At 42.6% G+C, this 22,346-nt stretch overlaps 1 protein-coding gene across 1 annotated transcript; it reads right to left on the bottom strand.

Moving 5' to 3' along the window:
• Window positions 1-10,877: 10,877 nt before the first annotated feature.
• On the bottom strand, window positions 10,878-20,712 carry LOC145351394 (putative G-protein coupled receptor 139). Its single transcript, XM_080201003.1, has 2 exons — window positions 20,643-20,712; window positions 10,878-11,818 (listed from the first exon to the last, which is right to left on the bottom strand). Exons 1-2 carry the CDS (start codon window positions 20,710-20,712, stop codon window positions 10,878-10,880), a joined length of 1,011 nt encoding a protein of 336 aa, XP_080057129.1.
• Between the last annotated feature and the right edge of the window lie 1,634 nt (window positions 20,713-22,346).

The raw sequence follows: 22,346 nt of genomic DNA, 5'->3' as shown, positions 1-22,346 counted from the left end.
TTTGATAAGCGAGGGGATTAAGGGTTATGGGGAGAGGGCGGGAAAGTGGAACTGAGCCACAACAGATCAGCCATGATCTTATTGAATGGCGGGGCAGGCTCGAAGGGCTAGATGGCCTACTCCTGCTCCTATTTCTTATGTTCTTATGTGAAACTCTAACCAGAGTTAGGACAATGGAATAGCCTCTTCCCTTGGGAGATCTTACGGATCCCTCAGCAGCATCGACGAGTGACACAATCTCGTCTGCCACACCCAGAATGCTAATTTCTCTAAATCTGAGGGTCTGTCAAATGTGTCAGACCCCTCTGGTGTCTCAAGCTGTCTGTTCAAATTTTAAGGGGCAAAAAGAAAACAATTTCACAATTTCACAACCTCAGTATCTCAGTCGAGATCCTGAAATGTTTAAAGATAGTGCACAGGGAATGCATCATCGCAGACTTTCATTCAGAGACATTGCCAGATTCACAAAGGACAAAAAACAGCTCGGGAAACAGGCCCTTCGGCCCAACGATTTAACATTATGAGTCCCCCCTCCACCCATGACCCTTATCTATGCTTATGGCATTCCACATTGAGGGAAAATTAATTTAGGAACAATTTATTACCTCCAATCAGCCTAAGAGCACATCTTTGGGGTGTGGGAGGAAACCGGAGCATAAGAACATAAGAACATAAGAAATAGGAGCAGGAGTAGGCCATCTAGCCCTTCGAGCCTGCCCCGCCATTCAATAAGATCATGGCTGATCGGTCGTGGCTCAGTTCCACTTTCCCGCCCTCTCCCCATAACCCTTAATCCCCTCTCTTATCAAAAACCCATCAACCTGCTTCTTAAAAATATTTAGCGAGGCAGCCTCCACCACTTCAACGGGCAGAGAATTCCAGAGATTCACCACCCTTTGAGTGAAGAAGTTCCTCCTCAACTCCGTTCTAAACCGCCTCCCCTTTATCTTGAGGCTGTGCCCCCTAGTCCTACTGTCTTTTTTGAGCAGGAAGAGTCTCTCCACCTCTATCCTATCCATCCCATTCATCATCTTATACGTCTCAATGAGATCTCCCCTCATTCTTCTAAACTCTAACGAGTACAAGCCTAGTTTATTCAGCCTCTCCTCATAGCTCAATCCCCTCAACTCCGGTATCAGCCTAGTAAACCTCCTCTGCACTCCCTCCAGGGCCAAAATATCCTTGCGCAGGTGCGGCACCCGGAGAAAACCCACGCAAGCACGGGGAGAATGCACAAACTCACACAGACACTGGCTCAAATCCATGTGTCTGCATAGCAAACACTGATAGTCACTGAACTGTCGTGTTGCCCAGCATCTGGTCCAGTTTAAGCACACACTAACGGCATGAAGTACTAGGCTATTCTCGAACAACCAAGAGCAGCCCTTGTATGACCCATCGCGTGTATGCCCCTCGTTGGACAACAAGGCGGACCGACTTAAAACCTGTGAATTAAAAGAGAAAAAACATTAGTATCATTCCACATCCTTGTACATTACCAGGGACGTCCCAAGGCTACTGAACCTTATTTAAAACAATCTCCTATATCCCTCCATCTCCAACCCACTCATGTGCCTGTCTAAGTAACTCTTTAACAACTCCAGCATACCTGCCTCCACCACCTTGGTTGGCAGAGCATTCCATACCCCCACTACCCTCTGTGTCAAAAACCTCCCTCTAACATCCGTGTTATACCTCTCCCCCCTCACCCTAAGCCCGTGGCCCCTCGTACTGTGTGTCTCGAACATAGGAAAAAGCTTAGCACTGTTTACTCTATCTATACCCTTCATAATCTTATATACCTCTACAAGATCTCCCCTCAGTCGCCGTCTTTCAAGGGAAAACAGCCCCCATTTGCTCAAAGGGACAGATTCACTTTGCACACAAAATGCATCTCCAAATTCAATGGGTCGGCAAAATATTCTACACGATCCTTGCCATTGTTGGTGTTCCTGGCAGTTGTATTAATTTGGGTTCACTAATTTGTCCCTGAAATTGTATCTGCTCTTAGTCCGTGAAGAATTTTGGAAGTATGAATCTAATTGTCACAGTAATATACTCACCCTTTCAATAACATAAACATAAGAACATAAGAAATAGGAGCAGGAGTAGGCCATCTAGCCCTTCGAGCCTGCCCCGCCATTCAATAAGATCATGGCTGATCTGAAGTGGATCAGTTCCACATTCCCGCCCTCTCCCCATAACCCTTAATCCCCTCGCTTATCAAAAACCCATCAACCTGCGTCTTAAAAATATTTAGCGAGGCAGCCTCCACCACTTCAACGGGCAGAGAATTCCAGAGATTCACCACCCTTTGAGTGAAGAAGTTCCTCCTCAACTCCGTTCTAAACCACCCCCCCCCCCTTTATCTTGAGGCTGTGCCCCCTAGTCCTACTGTCCTTTCTGAGCGGGAAGAGTCTCTCCACCTCTATCCTATCCATCTCATTCATCATCTTATATGTCTCAATGAGATCTCCCCTCATTCTTCTAAACTCTAACGAGTACAAGCTTAGTTTATTCAGCCTCTCCTCATAGCTCAACCCCCACAACTCCGGCATCAGCCTAGTAAACCTCCTCTGCACTCCCTCCAAGGCCAAAATATCCTTGCGTAAGTACGGCGCCCAAAACTGCACACAGTACTCCAGCTGCGGCCTCACCAATGCCCTCTACAGCCGCAGCAAGACCTCCCTACTTTTATATTCAATCCCCCTCGCTATGAAGGCCAGCATCCCATTCGCCTTCCTGACCACCTGCTGCACCTGCAAGCTGGGTTTTTGCGACTCATGCACAAGGAATCTACTAAATTTGTTGAAATGTCTCTGTGGTTGTCTTTAGCTTTACCGACTGTTTCTAGTTCAAGTGCATTCTTTATGATGAAGTTATATTCAGTACAATGTCGTATCCTGTTGAATCAGACCCCAAAGCAGGAAACTCATGAGCCAAAACTATCGCCGAGGCTATCTGTGAGTGTAAAATTACACGAAGTGTGGTGAGGAGTTGGAATAGAACGTCAGACGTTCCACATCAATTTCTCGCCACATTCAGTATAATTTAGATTATGCATGGGTGTATTTTAATCTAAAATTTCACTGAATATGGGTTCCTGACTGGAACCAAATTCTGACAACAATGTCATGTGCTTCTTGGATATTCTGTCATAATACAATTCAGTGTGGGATACCTACTTATTCTTAGTCTAAGTAATTACTTTACAAAGTGGTAATGACACAATTTGCTGCTCCTGATTTTATTCTCCAATCAGGGTTCGGAGCATCATTTGGTTATGAATGCAGTGCTTTGATAAATAGTCAATATTGATGTTGTTATAAACGACATAGATGACTGTGATTTGACAACACTCAAGTTACAGATTTGAAAACATGGAAATTCTTCCCAAATAGTTCTAATCTGCCCAAATTTCCACTACAGGGTCTTTCTATTCCAGCTTATCTAAACTGCATTCCTTTCTGACTCTCCTTTTGCTTCTCTCTCTCTCTCTATATATATATAGGTAATCTCAACTCCCCCAATTCTTAGAAATTCCATACTCTGAGCACTCTGGAGAAATACCATATTGTGTGAGGGGGGCGTTCATCATTAGCCAGCACTTATTATCCATCTCTAGTTGTCCTTGAGAAGGTGGTTATTTTATTTATGCTTCAGAAAATGAAAGCAAGTATTCAATATGCCGTCATAACCATTCTAAATGCGTCTAGTTTGGGGGCGTTTAAGAGATCTCTGGATAGGTTTATGGACGAAAAGGGATTGGTATAGGCTAGTGGGTCATTGTTTTTGTAACTGGTCGGCGCAACATCGTGGGCCGAAGGGCCTGTTCTGCGCTGTAATGTTCTATGTTCTATGTTCTATGTTCTCCTGCTGCTGCCGTGAATCTTTGGATACGCACACCGATATCCCTCTGGTCATCTGTACTACATAGCGTCTTCCCGTTGACTGCCCCTAAAATTTGTCAATCACTGTCGCATCCTCCAGGCAGTGCAAAACCTCCCTGCACCCATAATACCCTTCAGTCCCTACAGTCCTCCCAATTCCTGTACCCTCTGCCACTCTCTCCAACCCTCCCTATCTCCACAACCCCCTCCAATCCTTGCAGTCCTCCAAATCTACGTATACTCCTCCAGCCCCTACAACAATCCATTTCCCTGTACTCTTCTCCCATCCGTACAAATATCTAGGATAGCGGTGTATCCGTATTATGTTACAACGCATTGTTTAAACCACTTGAAAGCTCTACCATTGATGTTCGTGCGTTAACCTATTTGGCCGGAAAATCTTGGAATTCCAATCGTTAAAATCTCAGGTCCCTTCTTTCCCTCATGAAGCAAGTCCCATAAAATTTTGCTGCCATTCCTAATATCTACTGGTTGGTATAAAGGTATCTACAGATGTAGAAAGCTGTCTATCACTTCTCTGTGGAGCAATAAGACGTTTTGTACAGGAGAAATTTAAGTAAATACAAGCTGACTCAATTGATACTGTTGATACAATCAATCTCTCATGGTTTCTCTCTCCCAGCAAAGTCCGCATTTTGTTTTGTCTCTCAGACACTCTCGTTAACTTTGCCTCTGCCTCTTTCCATCTCTTTTCTGTTTGTCACTATTTTTCCCCTCTGTGCATATTGTTTCCCCTTTTGTTCCCTCACAATCTATTTCTATGTATCTGTCTCCCCATTTCCTTAATTTATGCCTTTCCGCTAAGATTATTTTCCCTGTTTTTTTTTCCATGCTCACATTCTCTCCTTTGCTTCATTAATCTTTTCAATCCTTTCTTATTAAATATTTTTCCTCTTTCTCTTGATCAAAATTTTCCTGGGCCTTTATATCCGCCCGTAATTTTCTGCCTCTAACTTTCTTTCCCTTGCCCTCTCTCGTTTTCCCTCTTGCTCTATTCATCTTCCTCTGTGTCTCGAGCACCAGTTCTCTTTCCTCCTTCACTACTCACTGCATATTCCTTTCTACAATTCTCGTTGTGCCCTCACCTCTTCCACCTTCTCCTCCATCATCCTCCCTTCTTCCAGTTCTCCTTCCGACATGCCTCAGCACTCTCTGTCTGACTCACAAGGGCCCTAGTGCACTTTGCTTCTCGTGGGAAACTCTCACTTCCCTTGCACCTCTCTCCCAGTCTGTTTCCCATTCGCTCTTCCGCTGCCTCTTCTTTTCCCATCCCCCACTCCTTTTTTTAGTATTAATGGGATGTTTGAGGTATCTTCCACCAAAAAGACGGTTTAACTTGTCTTCTGTAACATTATTATAACTATCTCCTCACATCTATTTCCTAAGCCTATATTCATTTGACATTTTTATTCTTAAAAAAAATCTGATTGTCAGTTTTTTATATTCCTTGCTAGTTTTCTTTCGTACACAATATTCTATCTTTTTGCTATCATTTAAGGCCCCATTTCCTGGATTCTGAATTCATCCCAATCTTCGTGGCTCATGCTAACTTTGACTTACTTATGTGCTTTCTCTTTCAACTTAATACTCTCCTTCACTTCCTTGGTGAGCCATGGCTGGTTTATGTCTTAGAATCGCTCCTTTATACTGGGATCCATTTGTGCTAAATGTTATGAATGACCTCAGTAAATGCCTTCCACTGCTTGCTTGCTTCCTGTCTTTCCTGCTAACCTTTCCACAATCTGCATTTCTGCCATCTCTATTTTTATTGTAATTCACCATAATTCAGTTAAACACAGTTGTTTTTGACCCAAGGAGGTGTGATCATATCATGATAGCATTTCACATTCAGTTTTATGCAACAGATTGTTTTCAACTGGAATTCACTTTCTGAAAATGAAGCAGATTCAAAAATAACTTTCAGAATACATTTCAATAGATCTGAGACTTTGGGAGGTTACAGGGCTTTGGGCGAAGGAAGCCGAGCGGAACTAACTTGATACTGCTTTCAGAGAAACTAGTTGGGCCTAAATTGTCTTTTTTTCCTGTGTTGCATCACGTTATTATTGCATGACTTATTGAGGGCTAGATTCCTCCAGCCAACCGGAAAATGCTGCATTAATACCCCTGTTTAAGATGTGAAACTGAATAATTAATCATTATTGAATCTTTCCCACTGGCGCACAGTCCAGTTGTGATTTCACCAAGAACCTGGTATTGGAGTTGGGATTATCGGTTGTCTGTTCAGCTGGTGCTAAGATCAGAGAATTGGGTAGAATTGGGGACAGAACATTTCCTAGGAGACCGAGTCCTCACTAACAGACCTGAAGGTCAGAGTTAGGAACAGAACAACAGTGACACTCCGCTCTGATCACGATTCTTCATCCCTCTCAATGAAACCAGAGTCGTGAATGATTGATATTAATTTGTCAAAGCAAACAAATGTTCTCAAGGGAATGATCCAAAAGAAGCGTCTTAAGGTGCGCTACAATGGCATCATTCTTAGCACCGCTCACAAAACCAGGGACTGAGTTCAATTACGGCCTCGATTGACTGTGTGGAGTTTGCACATTCTTTCCGTGCCTGTATGGACTTCCTCCAGGTGCTCAGGTTTCCTCCCACACTCCAAAGATGTGCTGGTTAGATGAATTCACCCTAATAATTTTCCCCCAGAGGGATTAGCAGGGCAAATACATGGTGTTAGGGCCTGGGTCAGACCGTTGTAATTGCAGGCTTGATGGGCCGAATGGCTTCCTTCTGCACTGAATGGATATGGACTATATGATTAAACAAGTAACCTTCGGCTTCAATGTGTTTCAGCGCTCAACTTCCGATCACAATGAAATGTGAGTAGTCCCGCAGGTATATAATGTTCTAGAGATACAGATATAGTAATAATCCTAATATTAAAAAAACTTTAGTGCCTTTCACCACCAGTATCTGACTAAACTTGATGATATCAGGCAGATTGGCAGAATGTTATTAGATGAATACACTGTGCTTCTACATTCTAAACATAAATCAATTCTGGCCCTGCCTCAGGTCATCTGCTGCTGGATCACTCATCCTTGCCTTTGTTCACTCTAGTCTGATTATTCCAGTCAACCCCCGACCAGCCTCCCATCTTCAACTCTACATATACCTGTGGTCGTCAAATATTCTACAGCCTACAACTTCCCTTTAACCAAGTGCAGTTCAGCAATCAAACCCCTGTTCATTGACATACACTGGCTCCTGGCCCTGAAATGTCTCTATTTTAAACTTCAAATCCCTATCTTTCAATACCACCTCCATCCCCTCACCCCCACCCACTTTCTCTTTAACTTCCTCCAGCCCAAAGCAATTTCCAGGTTTCTGCTTTACCATAATCTTATATATTCCGATTTTAATCAGCATATCAACGACAGTGGTGTTGTCAGCTGATTTGGCGTAAAATTCTGTACTCCTTCCCTGAACAGCTCCAGTTATCTAGCTCTCTCTCCTCTTTAGCAAGTTCCTTAACATATCCCTCCTTGACCAAGCTTTGATCATCTGATCTAATATTTCCTTATCATGGCTCCACAAAAGTTTGTTTTACATTTTAATTATCATATTTTCGTTCTGTGTTCGCACAGGGCCCATGCCATAATCGGTGAAGATGATATAGCGGTGAGTATAATTATGTTCCAAATAATGGCAGCACGATGGTCCATTAGTTAGCACTGCTGCCTCACAGCATCAGGGACACAGCGTTCGTTTCCTGCCTGGGGTTCACTGTCTGTGCAGAGTCTGCGTTTTGTCCCGTGTCTGCATGAGTTTGTTCCCATTATCTACCACCGTCTGAAAGATGTGGCGGTTTGGTGCATTGACCATGTTAAATTTTCCCTCAGTGTACACAAACCGATGCTTTAGTATGGTCACTAGGGGTGTATCACAGAAACTTCGCTGCAGTGTTAACGTAAGCCAACTTGTGAGCCTAATACTTGTGACTTGCGTTTCATTCCTGACCATTTCATTGAGATTTCGCTCAGCCAATTTCAGTTAAACAAAAAATTCCAAACTCCAAGTTGCATCCATTTACAATGTATCTCAGGTTTCTTCCTTGAACTGTAGTGTGCATCTGGAATAGAATTATTCAGATTCAGTGAAATTCATTGATTTCCAACAGTTTTCCCTCTGCTGCTTCCCATTTCTTGTTTCAGTATTGAATCTTGCACAGGATTGTTTCATTGTTCAACGTGTAGCATGGTTAGCTCAGCTCCCTCAGAGCACCAGGGACCTGAATTCAATTCCAGCCTCTGTGACTGTCTGTGTAGAGTTTGTACGTTCTCCTCTTGTCTGCGTGGGTTTTGTCGGGTGCCGAGGATTTCCTCTCACAGTCCAAAGGTTGATTTCCCATGCTTACTTGCCCCTTGGTGTAATGGGGACTAGCAGGGTAAATTTGTGGGGTTAAGGGGGATGGCTTGGGTGGGATTGTTGTCGGTACAAGCTCGATGGGACAAATTGCTTCCATCTGCACTCTAAGGATTCTATAATTCTGTGAAAGTGAGACACTGCTCACAATGGGAATATCAAATAACAACATAAGCTGCTGGAAACACTCAGCTGGTCCAGCAGCATCTGAAGAGAGAGTGGAGGGGGATTAACATTGCCCGAGCGGTTGAGATTTTAAAGCATTTTCCATTATACGTGAGAATAATTCTTTCTGCAGTTCATCCCTTTTCCTCTTAAATTTTACATCGAATTTTCAAAATTGCGCTCAGTTCTTTGCGTATTTATGTTTTATTTGAAGTGATGTAGATCATATCCCGAAAAATAAACAGATTAAAATCCTTCTTATTCCGCAGTAAAATGTTACCAGGAAAATTGACAAATATCCAAACAAAATTGAAAACATTGCCTTATTGTAAATAAGCATTGGTTGCTTTACTTTTTTTTCAATATAAAAAATATTAAACAAATATGAGAGTGGTATTTACAGTGAAAAGTTATATTCTGGCATCCGTTAACTTCCTTATCCCTGTTAGGGGACCCAGTTTTCATTATTCTAATTTCAGGAATATAGAAACAAGGGGAAGTTCCGAAAAGAAAAAAAAAGTGCAGAGGGCATGAAGAAAGCTGATGAGTGACTCTGGGAGGATTGCTCCTTCAGAGAGCCAACATAGAGTGGATGGACGAAGTAGAATATCCTTCGGATTGGGGGAGGGGCCCAGTGCCAAGCCTTGGCCATATTCCTGTTCATCTCAGAGTATGTGCAAAAAAATGATGTTATAGTACGAAATCGAACTTACAAATTATGACTCAATGTATGTCAACATATGCCAAACATCCGTCAATCCACTGGAGAATTGAAGAAATGATTCATTGATATTGTCTTACTTTTGCTTTGCATACAAAAAATTGGGAATACTTATTCCAGTTCCATCTTTTGTACAATTGCTGGTGCTGCCAGTATTCTCATCAGGAGTAACCCAGAAACTCACCAAGATTAATTTATCAGCAGCTGCTTGCTCTGTCATCTCTAAACGAGAGAAGGGCGTACATGATGTTCTGTAAATGCCATTAGATCAAATTTCCCTTCTGAGTTACATGACAGACCTGGACATGTTTCAGGTTTTGTCTATAATCACTGGTCCAATATTCCGGAACTCCATGGAACAATATCCTGGGATAGGGCTATTTCTCGGAACACCACTGTGGCAGCTGAACAATGCATCTCTCAAAGACAAATTCCATTATCGCTTTCTTGGGGAACCAGCAATGGAAAATTCAAGCAAACTTCATTCATTCAAAATGGGTAATCTGCTCACACCCGGAGATCAATTGAAAAAAATACTAAGCGAGAACAAAACAGAGCAACGAGACATTTGGCGTCAATCTATTCGTTGGTCAACTGAGGGACCTGAATACACATATTGCTTTAGTATTGGAAGAGGTTCATTGACATTATGAAGTTGAAATGTAGGGCAGCTACTGCTTGTGATTTCCACCGAAAAGCAGCAGATTGCTGGTCGCTCTTTAAAGCTTCTAACCTCCCATTATTTTTATTGTTCTGAAAGTTCCCTAGATTCTAGGACTTACAGTTGCAGAATAAGATCATCTTTAAAACAAAGTCCATAAATTGATCAAAGAGAATTTCCATGCAGTGAATTAAAGACGATGATGGGAGTTAGTAAATGGAGATGTTGTGGGAAATGGATGTTTACATGGGTCAGCGAGATTAAAAATAATTCGCGAGTATGTCTGCTTTGTTCAAGATAAGACTAAGGGAGCATTGGTTTCCACGTATCTGCATGTGACACCTTCATGGAAAAGTGTTTCAGCAGCAGGTAGACTTACAAAGGGACAGGCGATATTGCAGATGAGGAAGTGGTCTATGTACAATGGATGTGAAAGAAAACAAGCATGCCTATTAATTGTATTATAGGATTCCAAAATTGTGAAGCGTGTCGAGTGGTATGAGACAGCGGCCACGGGCAAGGGTGGAAAGATCGGCAGGAGAAGTGAGTTTGTAGCAGGAACCAACGTTGATACTTGGCATTTATCCCTTGTTTAACTAGGTCAGGTTGCATCATGAAAGTATAGCGAGAAACAACTCAACAATCAAAAGTCAGTTGAGGGCGTGGAGAACGATCCTGGAGGCATAAATCTCTCTCTTGTCAGTCTATCTGTTCCCCTGACTCGGGATCAGGAGGATAGAATGTAAATCATAATGAATCTGCAGTAACAATGTGGAGAAAATGAGAAGCTATTTGTAGGTAAGATCTGTGAAATTACATGTAAGAATGGAACCGACCGAGCGTAATCTTACAGGTCTGGTCGATGGAAAAGGTATGTTCCTGATGGATGGTGTGATAATGGTTTGGGACACCTCAAGGTTGCTCAAGAGGATACGACAATGTCACCGTGATCAAAGGTATTATAAAAAAACGTTACATTGCAAACGACAATACGGGATAAAATTCGAAAGGAGTATGGGATGTAACACTATAGATGCTGTTCTTGCAGTTCCGTTTTACATTGCCGTTCAAATAATTTAATAATGAGAATAAATGGATATTTAATCCCGTTCTTTAACTCCTCCCTAAATTTGCTCTGTGTTAATGCATACACGCAGGTGTTAGTGCACGAACTCAGAAGCCGTAACATGTAACCACATTGCTGGGTGATATGTACTGGATTGCTAAAACTTTTGTCTGTGTAATTGTAGTTTACAGTTTGCCAGTTCAACGATTGAACAACATATGGTATCCACAACAGTATAAAATTGGTGGACAACGCATAAAGTAAAATAATGGATTTCCTTCGGTTATCCACTTCTGGGTCAATATGATTCTCTGCTCTGCCTTGGGCCCGGAGGCCCTTACGGAGCCGATTGACAATGATAATATTCCTTGCAGTCAGAGAGTTGAACACCAAAACCAGGGCAATCGGAAGTAATGGTGTTAGTATGCTGTCAATCCGCTCACACGCTATCCAAAAGGGTGAGGTATAATAGTCTTCTCTTTCAACGCAGAACCAAGGTACATTGTCGATAATTATTGAAGGAACAAAGACAAAGTACCATGGAATGCCCCTCACACAACTGACAACGCTTAAAATTCCTATAACCACAGTTGCAGTTCTCTTGGTGCAATACCTTGTTTTTAGTGTCTGCCAAGAAATGGCTACAAAGCGATCAATGGTGAAAGCCACTGTGAACCAGACAGAACAATTCATGGCTGCAAGAAACAGAACTACTTTCAGAGCACACACTGGAGTAATGAATAAGAAATTGGCTGGGAGATATATATTATTAATTCGATTTAGTATCACATCTATGACCACGAGTAGTAGATCTGCTGTCGTCATTGCCGTTAGGTACTGTGTGATACATTCTGAGAGGCCACATTTCCCTCGTTTCAGGATCACAATCGCCATTGAGTTAACTGTAGGAAATATAATTAAACAGTGACATTTCAGTGGTAAAATTCACAGAGGAAAAGGGCACCCGTTCAACAGGATTTAGTGCTAAATGTACAAATAAGCATCAATTCTGGGAAAATTTACCTTTTTTTCAGGACAATACAATGCGACATAATACCTCAACAGTGTACATGGTACAAAATTCAAATATGTAATAGGAACAAGAACTCAACTATTAATAATTGTTAATAGTAAAACAGGAAATTGAAATAAAAAGAGAAAAATACAATATGACCTGCCAAGCAATTATGTTGGTAGTTGGAGTTTAGCGTTTCAGTCCCAAGATTGTGATTGCTAACTTTGAGCTGTAAATTTCAATTTTATGCAGCTATTAATGTGTGGCGTGGAACCAGACACGGCACAATTGGAACAGGCTACAACGGAACAAATCTGGGACCAGAGTCCTAGCCGAAAGATTAAATAGTGTGGGCTCAACGATTGAAACTAATAATTAACGGGTGAGTTTGGAGGATTGAATGCAGTTTTAAAAACAGGTAACAAGTGGCATTGCAGCACAGTGGTTACCTCTGCTTGCCTCACAACTCCAGTGAACGTGGTTCAATTCCGGCCTTGGATAACTGTGTGGAATTTGTACATCCTCCTGTGCCATTGTGTTTGCTCTGGTTTCCTCCTACAGTACAAATGTGTGCTGGTTAGGCAGATCGGCTATGCTAAATTGTGCCTTAGTGTCTCAAACAAAGTAGGTTATGGGGAATAGCGGTGTAAATACGAGGGGATTTCAGAGTTAGTGCAGGGAGTGGGCCTGGGTAAGATGCTCAGTCAGAGAGTTAATGCACATTCGATGGGCAGAATGGCCTCCTCTGTACTGACGGGATTCCATGCGCTTTGTCCTGATCTATTTCAGCTACAATAGATAATGGCAAAACTTCCAATCTATTGACTAAATCAGAGGAGAGGGATTAAAAGTTGAATGAAGCATCCGTACCGAGGGACTGGTTAGAATGTTTGCCACAATTAAGAGTTCAATTCACACATGCACAGAGTGTAAGGAATACAATAAATAAGCTGCTGGCACAAGTAAAAATCGCAGTTTATGATACAACAGTTTTACTGAGACGTGGCTGCAGGATAGTCGATACTGCGAATAAATTATACCAGTTATTGAGGCTGCCAGGATGGATAGGGAAAATGACAGAGGGGTGCAATAATCTTCTGGTCAGAAACAAAATCAATAGTGAGGGAGGATTTGAGGGAAAACATCCACTGGAAACCCTATGGATAGAACTGCGGAATATTTAAGGATCTGAACCTGTAATATGGGCTTACTTTAGAGCTGATAGCAGCTCTGAAGGGTTACATAAGAACATAAGAACATAAGAAATAGGAGCAGGAGTAGGCCATCTAGCCCTTCGAGCCTGCCCCGCCATTCAATAAGATCATGGCTGATCTGTCGTGGCTCAGTTCCACTTTCCCGCCCTCTCCCCATAACCCTTAATCCCCTCTCTTATCAAGAACCCATCAACCCGCTTCTTAAAAATATTTAGCGAGGCAGCCTCCACCACTTCAACGGGCAGAGAATTCCAGAGATTTACCACCCTTTGAGTGAAGAAGTTCCTCCTCAACTCCGTTCTAAACCGCCTCCCCTTTATCTTGAGGCTGTGCCCCCTAGTCCTACTGTCTTTTTTGAGCGGGAAGAGTCTCTCCACCTCTATCCTATCCATCCCATTCATCATCTTATACGCCTCAATGAGATCTCCCCTCATTCTTCTAAACTCTAACGAGTACAAGCCTAGTTTATTCAGCCTCTCCTCATAGCTCAATCCCCTCAACTCCGGTATCAGCCTAGTAAACCTCCTCTGCACTCCCTCCAGTGCCAAAATATCCTTGCGCAAGTGCGGCGCCCAAAACTGCACACAGTGTTAGATTGCATAAATGCAGAATTTAGTCTCGTGTGTTAGTTAAAGTCAGAACCGTATTAATGTGGGACTTTGACATATATTGGGAGATGCAGACAAGGAGCTGTCAGACAGGTACTTAGTTTCTAGAATGAGTCTGGAATAATTTAATGCAGCGATACGTCTTGGATGCAACAAGAGGACATACAATATTTGATTCAGTAATCAGTAATGAGATTTAGTTAGTGACCTCATTGGGCTGGAACATTTCCCAGATAGTGATGGCATGCAGTAGCGAATGGGTTAACGAACCTTGTAATACTTGGGAGAATGAAAAAAAAATATCGTCCAACTTACATGCAGCTTGTTTCCATGTACCTCAGATAGATGCAAAATTTGTTTTTTGTGTGCCCAGACAGAGAGGCTGCAGCTGCCGTTGTTGTTGTATACAAGCTTATGATAGTCCATTCAGAAATGTAGCTGACCCAGCTTGTATTTATGTTTGTGTCTTTAATTTTGTGGACTTTCGCCTAACATTGCGAAGCTTGCATGTCTTTAACATATATTCATAAATATTCGTTACGTACTGCTTATTGCGCGGAGGGTGTGGACAGTCTGCAGAAGGATCTAGATAGGCTGGGCGAATGGGCCAGGAACTGACAAATGGAATTTAATGTTGGCAAGTGCGAGGTGGTCCACTTTGGTAGGAATAATGGTAGGAAGGACTATTACTTACGTGGCGAAAAACTGCAGCAGGCAACAGTGCAGAGGGACCTCGGGGTCCTTGTGCATGAGTCGCAAAAACCCAGCCTGCAGGTGCAGCAGGTGGTCAGGAAGGCGAATGGGATGCTGGCCTTCATAGCGAGGGGGATTGAATATAAAAGTAGGGAGGTCTTGCTGCAGCTGTATAGGGCATTGGTGAGGCCGCAGCTGGAGTACTGTGTGCAGTTTTGGTCGCCGTACTTACGCAAGGATATTTTGGCCTTGGAGGGAGTGCAGAGGAGGTTTACTAGGCTGATACTGGAGTTGAGGGGGTTGAGCTATGAGGAGAGGCTGAATAAACTAGGCTTGTACTCGTTAGAGTTTAGAAGAATGAGGGGAGATCTCATTGAGACGTATAAGATGATGAATGGGATGGATAGGATAGAGGTGGAGAGACTCTTCCCGCTCAGAAAGGACAGTAGGACTAGGGGGCACAGCCTCAAGATAAAGGGGGGCGGTTTAGAATGGAGTTGAGGAGGAACTTCTTCACTCAAAGGGTGGTGAATCTCTGGAATTCTCTGCCCGTTGAAGTGGTGGAGGCTGCCTCGCTAAATATTTTTAAGACGCGAGTTGATGGGTTTTTGATAAGCGAGGGGATTAAGGGTTATGGGGAGAGGGCGGGAATGTGGAACTGAGCCACGACAGATCAGCCATGATCTTATTGAATGGCGGGGCAGGCTCGAGGGGCTAGATGGCCTACTCCTGCTCCTATTTCTTATGTTCTTATGTTCTTATGTTTCATGTATCAACATATTATACATATTATATGCTATACAACTTATGAACATAGATTGTTACACCAGTCCTGTTAATTTTAACTTGTCTTGTTGGCCTGTATGTTAGCTAACGGCTAATCACACACGTCAATTGCGGCCTTGAGATAACGATGAAGAAATGCCGAGGCAGCCATGTTCCCACGATGGATGATAGGTCACAGCCTGGGAAACTGCTGAGACCAAGAAGATGCACACGTAACTGGGGGTGGGGGGGGGTGGTGTATAATATATGCTCTTAAGTTGTGTTCAGGGAGATGCCTGGGGAACTGCTGTTGGGTACCAAGTGTATCTCCCAAAAGCTTTTAAATAAACTTGCTGTACTTTGACTCACAATTAGTCTCAGAGGTATCTTTACCTACAACATCACAACACAGTCGATTTTAATATACTGTTTGAAAATGAAAAGTACGAATCAGCTGCTATTATTTTAGGCTTAGGTACAACTGGCTATAATATGATGAGACAGAGACTGGTCATAGAAAGTCGATAGACTTTGCTCAGCATTTGCTGACAGGGAAGACAAAATCAGAGCAGGAGTAGGCTCTTTGACTGCTAGACTTTCTCTGTCATTAAGTAATATGTCTGATCTGATTCTGTCTTTGCTTCCACTTACCTGCCCAGCTTTTAAAATCGATGACTCCCTTTAAAATCAGCCTTGAATATATTCAGTAATCCAATCTCCACTCATCTCTGTGAAGGAGAATTCCAAAGACTAACGATAGTGTGAGAGAAGAAATTCTTCATCTTCTTAATCGAGTTAGAGATACAAATCAAGGTCAAGGAAAAGCGAAAGACAGGGAATATTTGGAGAATATTTGATGAGGAAGGGGTTAATGGTGCGAGTCAAAAGCAGATGAGAACGAGAAGGGTAAAAGGATAATATGGATCTGGTGGAGGTGGAAATCACCAGCAATTGTTTTTTTTTCACCTTGATGCACCACTCCTTGGCGCCTTTATCCTCTGATGCCTTCCACTATATCATCAATCTTTCCTTTTGCTTCCCTCCTCCCTCCTAATCCTTTCCTAAGGTGGCATGGTGGCACCTAGATCCCATTCTCGGCTTGGGTCACTGTCTGTGTGGAGTCTGCCCGATCTCCCTGCGTCTTCTGGGTTTTTTCTGGTGCTCCAGCTCCCTCTCACAGGCCAGAGATGTGCTTGTTATTTGAATTGGCAATGCTACATTTTCCCTCAGTACATCCAAACAGGCGTTGGAATGTGGCGACTCAGGGACCCTCACAGTAACTTCATTGCAGTGTTAATGTAAGTCTACTTGTCACTGATAAATAAACTTTTAAAACTTTTTTCCCATCTCCCTCCATTGTTGTTGGTTTACCACGGCAAAATTGGAGGAGGATAGTAAACTGCAAATTTTGTTAATGTAAAGAAGTATACAGTCGTGTCTCCCATGATGCAGGAACCAGCACTATGTTGTTATACACTCATGAGCTGAATTGTGTGGAGACAAGGGGGAAGGCAATGCCTTGCGGGGGATAGTAACTGAGAAATGACCAGTGTAAAAATAAATGACGGGTGATATTTTATATTGCTAGACATGGCGATTTATTTCGGAAAAATAATTCTGAGCGATCGTATTAAATTCAGGGTGCAACTGTAAACATGTGGAACAGTAACCTGTGTTTTACGTGCAAAAAACACTTCAAAACACGAAAGCTCTGAACCAAAAATGCAGGCTTTATAAAGAGGAGCATAGAGAATACAATACAACCAAAATTGATGAAATATTACTAAATCGCTGGTTAGACATGAATTCAAATATTTCGGAAATTATGCTTCAGGAAAGATCACCTTGTCAATGAGAAGGTGCAGAGGAGTTAGAATAGAACCGATGGACAACAGTTGCGTGAAGAGTCTGGGGAAGTTGGGATTAGTGTTCACTGAATGAAAATGGCAAGTCGATGCAATGGACGTGTTCATAATTACTAAATGTATTAATAGTTAAGGCAACTAGTGCGCAGTCCACTAAAGAAATACAAGATTTATAGTGACCAGGCAACTTTCATAATTTCGAAAAGGCCCAATGTATATTTTAATGTCCTTTCAATAAAACAATAACAGTCTAGTCTGGTCGACTCTTAACTACCTTCGAAAGTGGTCCAGTAATCCTTTCAATTTTGTGTCAAAGGATAGCAAGCAGCAAAGTTGAAACACCAACAGCAAAATCTAAAGAATTAGGGTCAGTAATACATTTTAATCCTGCTAGTGTTGCCCACATCCTAAATATAATCAAAACAGAGCTTTAATATTACTCCTTATTTTAACTTTTATTCACTTAAGAAATAGATATATCATGTATTGCTTGCATATTGCATTAATCTGAATAGCCTCATTTACATAATTTCATAGTGACCAGCCTTGTTTTGTCTTAACAACAGCAAATCTATTTTTTACACTGTGAGGAATGCCAAATCAATTCACACTGCAGCAAAAATTGGGCAATATGGTGTTAGTCGCCCATGATAAGCAGTGGCCGTACTTTGGCAGCAATAGTTCAAAACCGTTGAATCCCTACATTGCAGAAGGATTTGACCATTGAGCTGCCGCAACAACAGGCCTTATCCCCATAACACCAAATATTTACCCTGCTAATTCTCCTGACACTAAGTCGCAAACCTTCATGTGGGCGGGAACTGGAGGACTTGGAGGAAACCCTCACAGACAGCGAGAGAATGGACAAAGTGAACATGATGTGTTCCACTCCAGGTATGATTAAAATGACCCACTAGGAAGCTTTTATCAAACTAAGTTTATTTAAGAAGACAGAGTATAACAAAAAGAATTACATAATTTTTACCAATTGCAAGACTTAAACATGACACAGTATAAATCTTAACAGCTAGCTATCTCTGCTGTTCCAAGTTAAAGTAATATCCCACAGACATACACCGCTCTTCAGACTGAGCACAAAAATAATGTCAAAATCAAATGTAAAATATAGAGTCTTGGCTAACTTCATCAAACACCGTGGAGTTTCTAGTCAGGGTCTTAACAGCAGGTACAGCAGGCAGTAAAGAAGTCAAATGGTATATTGGTCTTCATACCAAGAGGATTTGAGTATAGGGGCAGGGATGGTTTGCTGCAATTGTACAGGACATAGCTGTACTGTGTGCGGTTTTGGTGGACGTCCTTGCTATAGAGAGAGCACGATAGCCAGCTTAGGTCACTGTCCGTGTGGGGTTTGCACATTCTCCTCGTGTCTGCGTGTGTTTCCTCCGGGTGCTCTGGCTTCCTCCCACAGTCCAAAGATGTGCGGGTTAGGTTGATTGGCCATGCTAAGAAATTGCCCCTTAGTGTCCAGGGATGCGTAGGTTAGAGAGATTAGTGGGTATAATATGTAGGGATATGGGGGTAGGGCCTGGGTGGGATTGTGTTTGGTGCAGACTCGATGGGCCGAATGGCCTGTTTCTGTACTATTGGGTTTCTATGATTCTTCACAGTCACCAAAATTGAACCCGGGTGCGTGGAGCAGTGAGGCTGCAGTGTTAACCACCATGCTACCATGTCGCCCATTACATCAGATGCTGAGTTGGCAGCTGTCTGATCCAATACAAGCTGAAGGGAAATTTATGGTCAGGTTACATCCTCGTTTGCATTGCTATCTGAGATGGATTTCTGTCCCTCAGAGTCAAACTTTGCACAACACACAGTTATAGAAAATATGGATTATTACTTTTCTTAAGAAAGAATTTGACACAATTATGAATGCAGGAGGCAGAGAGTGGGGGTCAATGGGTGCTATTCGGATTGGCGGATGGTGACTAGTGGGGTGCCCCAGGGGTCGGTGCTGGGGCCTCAGCTATTTACCATTTATATAGATGATCTGGAGGAGGGAACCGAGTGCAGGGTGTCGAAATTTGCTGATGACACCAAGATTGGGGGAACGGCAAATTGTGCGGAGGGTGTGGAGAGTCTGCAGAAGGATCTAGATAGGCTGGGCGAATGGGCCAGGAAATGGCAAATGGAATTTAATGTTGGCAAGTGTGAGGTGGTCCACTTTGGTAGGAAGAATGGTAGGAAGGACTATTACTTACGTGGCGAAAAACTGCAGCAGGCGACGGTGCAGAGGGACCTCGGGGTCCTTGTGCATGAATCGCAAAAACCCAGCTTGCAGGTGCAGCAGGTGGTCAGGAAGGCGAATGGGATGCTGGCCTTCATAGCGAGGGGGATTGAATATAAAAGTAGGGAGGTCTTGCTGCAGCTGTATAGGGCATTGGTGAGGCCGCAGCTGGAGTACTGTGTGCAGTTTTGGGCGCCGCACCTGCGCAAGGATATTTTGGCCCTGGAGGGAGTGCAGAGGAGGTTTACTAGGCTGATACCGGAGCTGAGGGGATTGAGCTATGAGGAGAGGCTGAATAAACTAGGCTTGTACTCGTTAGAGTTTAGAAGAATGAGGGGAGATCTCATTGAGACGTATAAGATGATGAATGGGATGGATAGGATAGAGGTGGAGAGACTCTTCCCGCTCAAAAAAGACAGTAGGACTAGGGGGCACAGCCTCAAGATAAAGGGGAGGCGGTTTAGAACGGAGTTGAGGAGGAACTTCTTCACTCAAAGGGTGGTGAATCTCTGGAATTCTCTGCCCGTTGAAGTGGTGGAGGCTGCCTCGCTAAATATTTTTAAGAAGCGGGTTGATGGGTTTTTGATAAGAGAAGGGATTAAGGGTTATGGGGAGAGGGCGGGAAAGTGGAACTGAGCCACGACAGATCAGCCATGATCTTATTGAATGGCGGGACAGGCTCGAAGGGCTAGATGGCCTACTCCTGCTCCTATTTCTTATGTTCTTATGTTCTTATCTGGAAATGATAACATGCTCGTTTCCGCCTCCAAGTAATTTGAATTTAAATGTTACAGTGCCTAATTATACCATTAAAGAGTGTACTGCCAAGTGTTTGAAAAAGTTGATCAATCAAACAATAACAGATAAGTGGAACTTCACTTGACCGCACCCTTACAGAAAGTCATTTTAAAAAATAGCATATTGCATTTACTAAAAACAATCTTGATAAATGAATATAACTAAAATAGAAATTTCATTTACCAAGTTTGAACAAGTAATCAGCTTTACGTTTTGTAAGGATTCAAAATGGCATTCATCAGTATCAGGCTCTGACTGTAACATTTACTCTGAAGCAAGACTGTATAAAGTCGATAAAAGGTAGCAAAGATGACAACATTAACCTTAATGGACGCTGAGAAAAGTGATTAACTTTTGCAAATTCTGCCCAGTAAACAATAAAACAACACGTCGTTGAACTGCCAACATGGGATAAGGGCTACAGAACAAAGAGAGCAATGTTACAGTGCAAAAACAGGGAGCAAGAGTAATCATACACCAGCATTGATTAATAGCATTGGTATGGGGTTCAGAGCCTTACCAGTAATGCCTGTGACTGCAAGGGCAGGGTAGTAAATACGTTCTATCTGAAAGATTACTGGATATTCCATCTTCTGTGAGCTCAGTATAATCTCACTCTGACTGTTGTAACATCATCACATATTCGAAGAAGCCGCTATTTATAATGGGGAGAACTCTCTAGTGACATAAGTGCACTGGTTACATAATGAATAATATTAGTTACAGTTATTGAACAAATACTCAAAGAGAAAAGGTAGGTCTTCTTTTGACTTATTTCTGAGAAAAAAACAATTTTGCTGTTAGCAGTAGTGCAATTGGTACATACATATTAGTACATCCCTCCAGAAATCTGATGTAGATAACTCACATGCAGATATATGATCAGATAATTAGAGGATGAGGGGTGGGAGAGGAGGGGGGTGGCGGTTGCATAGCTGGGGGGGAGGGGGAGGAGGATCTTTGCTTTTCACATCAACTTGAGTATTTATTTTCTCACCACTTATCATCTTCCTACTGATAAATAACGTTCCTTTACCACTTTATCCTTTATCACTTCAAGTCAAACCTCCGGGAATAATTTCTAACACAGTTTTGGAGCACTAGCATTTTAGTAGCTTTGACGCTTCAAGAAGACCCAACAAGTGCTGCCTGGCCCCACTAAGGAGTGATGAGTTATAAACGTAGATTTGCCACTATCTGCCAAATCTGAAAAATTGACACGGGTAATGCGGAAAATATATGTGTTTTATTTTTAAATGTATAAGTTAATTAAACTTGAAGATAGGCTTTAGGTTTCAAAATCAGAATCTGAAGACTAAAACATTAAAGTTTCTCAACAACCATTTTGGCCATAATCCGTCTTCAGAATAGATTTATCGAGATGTAACTTGACCATAAATTTCCCTTCAGCTTGTATTGTTAGCTATCAACAAAATTCCCTTCCACATGACGAACCATTTGTCCATAATATTGCCTTCAGCATATCACCAAGGCCATGACCAAAGACGACGGGGCCCGAGTTGAATCATTTTGCACTGTCTCCCGTAATATTTCTATAAATGTCCAATCTGGTTATAATGAACAGCAAATATAACTGCAGCTTGGGTGATATTTTGGCCTTGGAGGGAGTGCAGAGGAGGTTTACGAGGCTGATGCCGGAGTTGAGGGGGTTGAGCTATGAGGAGAGGCTGAATAAATGAGGCTTGTACTCGTTACAGTTTAGAAGAATGAGGGGAGATCTCATTGAGACGTATAAGATGATGAATGGGATGGATAGGATAGAGGTGGAGAGACTCTTCCCGCTCAGAAAGGATAGTAGGACTAGGGGGCACAGCCTCAAGATAAAGGGGGGGCGGTTTAGAATGGAGTTGAGGAAGAACTTCTTCACTCAAAGGGTGGTGAATCTCTGGAATTCTCTGCCCGTTGAGGTGGTGGAGGCTGCCTCGCTAAATATATTTAAGACGCGGGTTGATGGGTTTTTGATAAGAGAGGGGATTAAGGGTTATGGGGAGAGGGCGGGAAAGTGGAACTGAGCCGCGACAGATCAGCCATGATCTTATTGAATGGCGGGGCAGGCTCGAAGGGCTAGATGGCCTACTCCTGCTCCTATTGCTTATGTTCTTATGTTCTTATGTTTCTTTCAGTCCTCTCAGTTCATATTGTCATCTTATTCACCATTCCATGTTCTGGCTTCCTCAAACTGCTAAAATTAGTTTCTTTCACT

The sequence above is a fragment of the Carcharhinus amblyrhynchos genome, chromosome 13 (assembly GCF_965287045.1).
Source record: "Carcharhinus amblyrhynchos chromosome 13, sCarAmb.v2.hapA, whole genome shotgun sequence".
In the NCBI taxonomy this organism is placed as follows: Eukaryota; Metazoa; Chordata; class Chondrichthyes; order Carcharhiniformes; family Carcharhinidae; genus Carcharhinus; species Carcharhinus amblyrhynchos.
The sequence above is the reverse complement of the archived record's forward strand: the minus strand, read 5'-3'. Positions and strand labels throughout refer to the sequence as shown.

What these genes read in the sequence shown, in the direction of transcription:
- LOC145351394 (XM_080201003.1), bottom strand. Translation starts at nt 20,712, where the DNA reads ATGGAATATCCAGTAATCTTTCAGATAGAACGTATTTACTACCCTGCC. An exon ending in TGCAGTCACAGGCATTACTG is followed by an intron (nt 11,819 to 20,642) that starts GTAAGGCTCTGA and finishes TATTTCCTACAG; the next exon opens with TTAACTCAATGGCGATTGTG.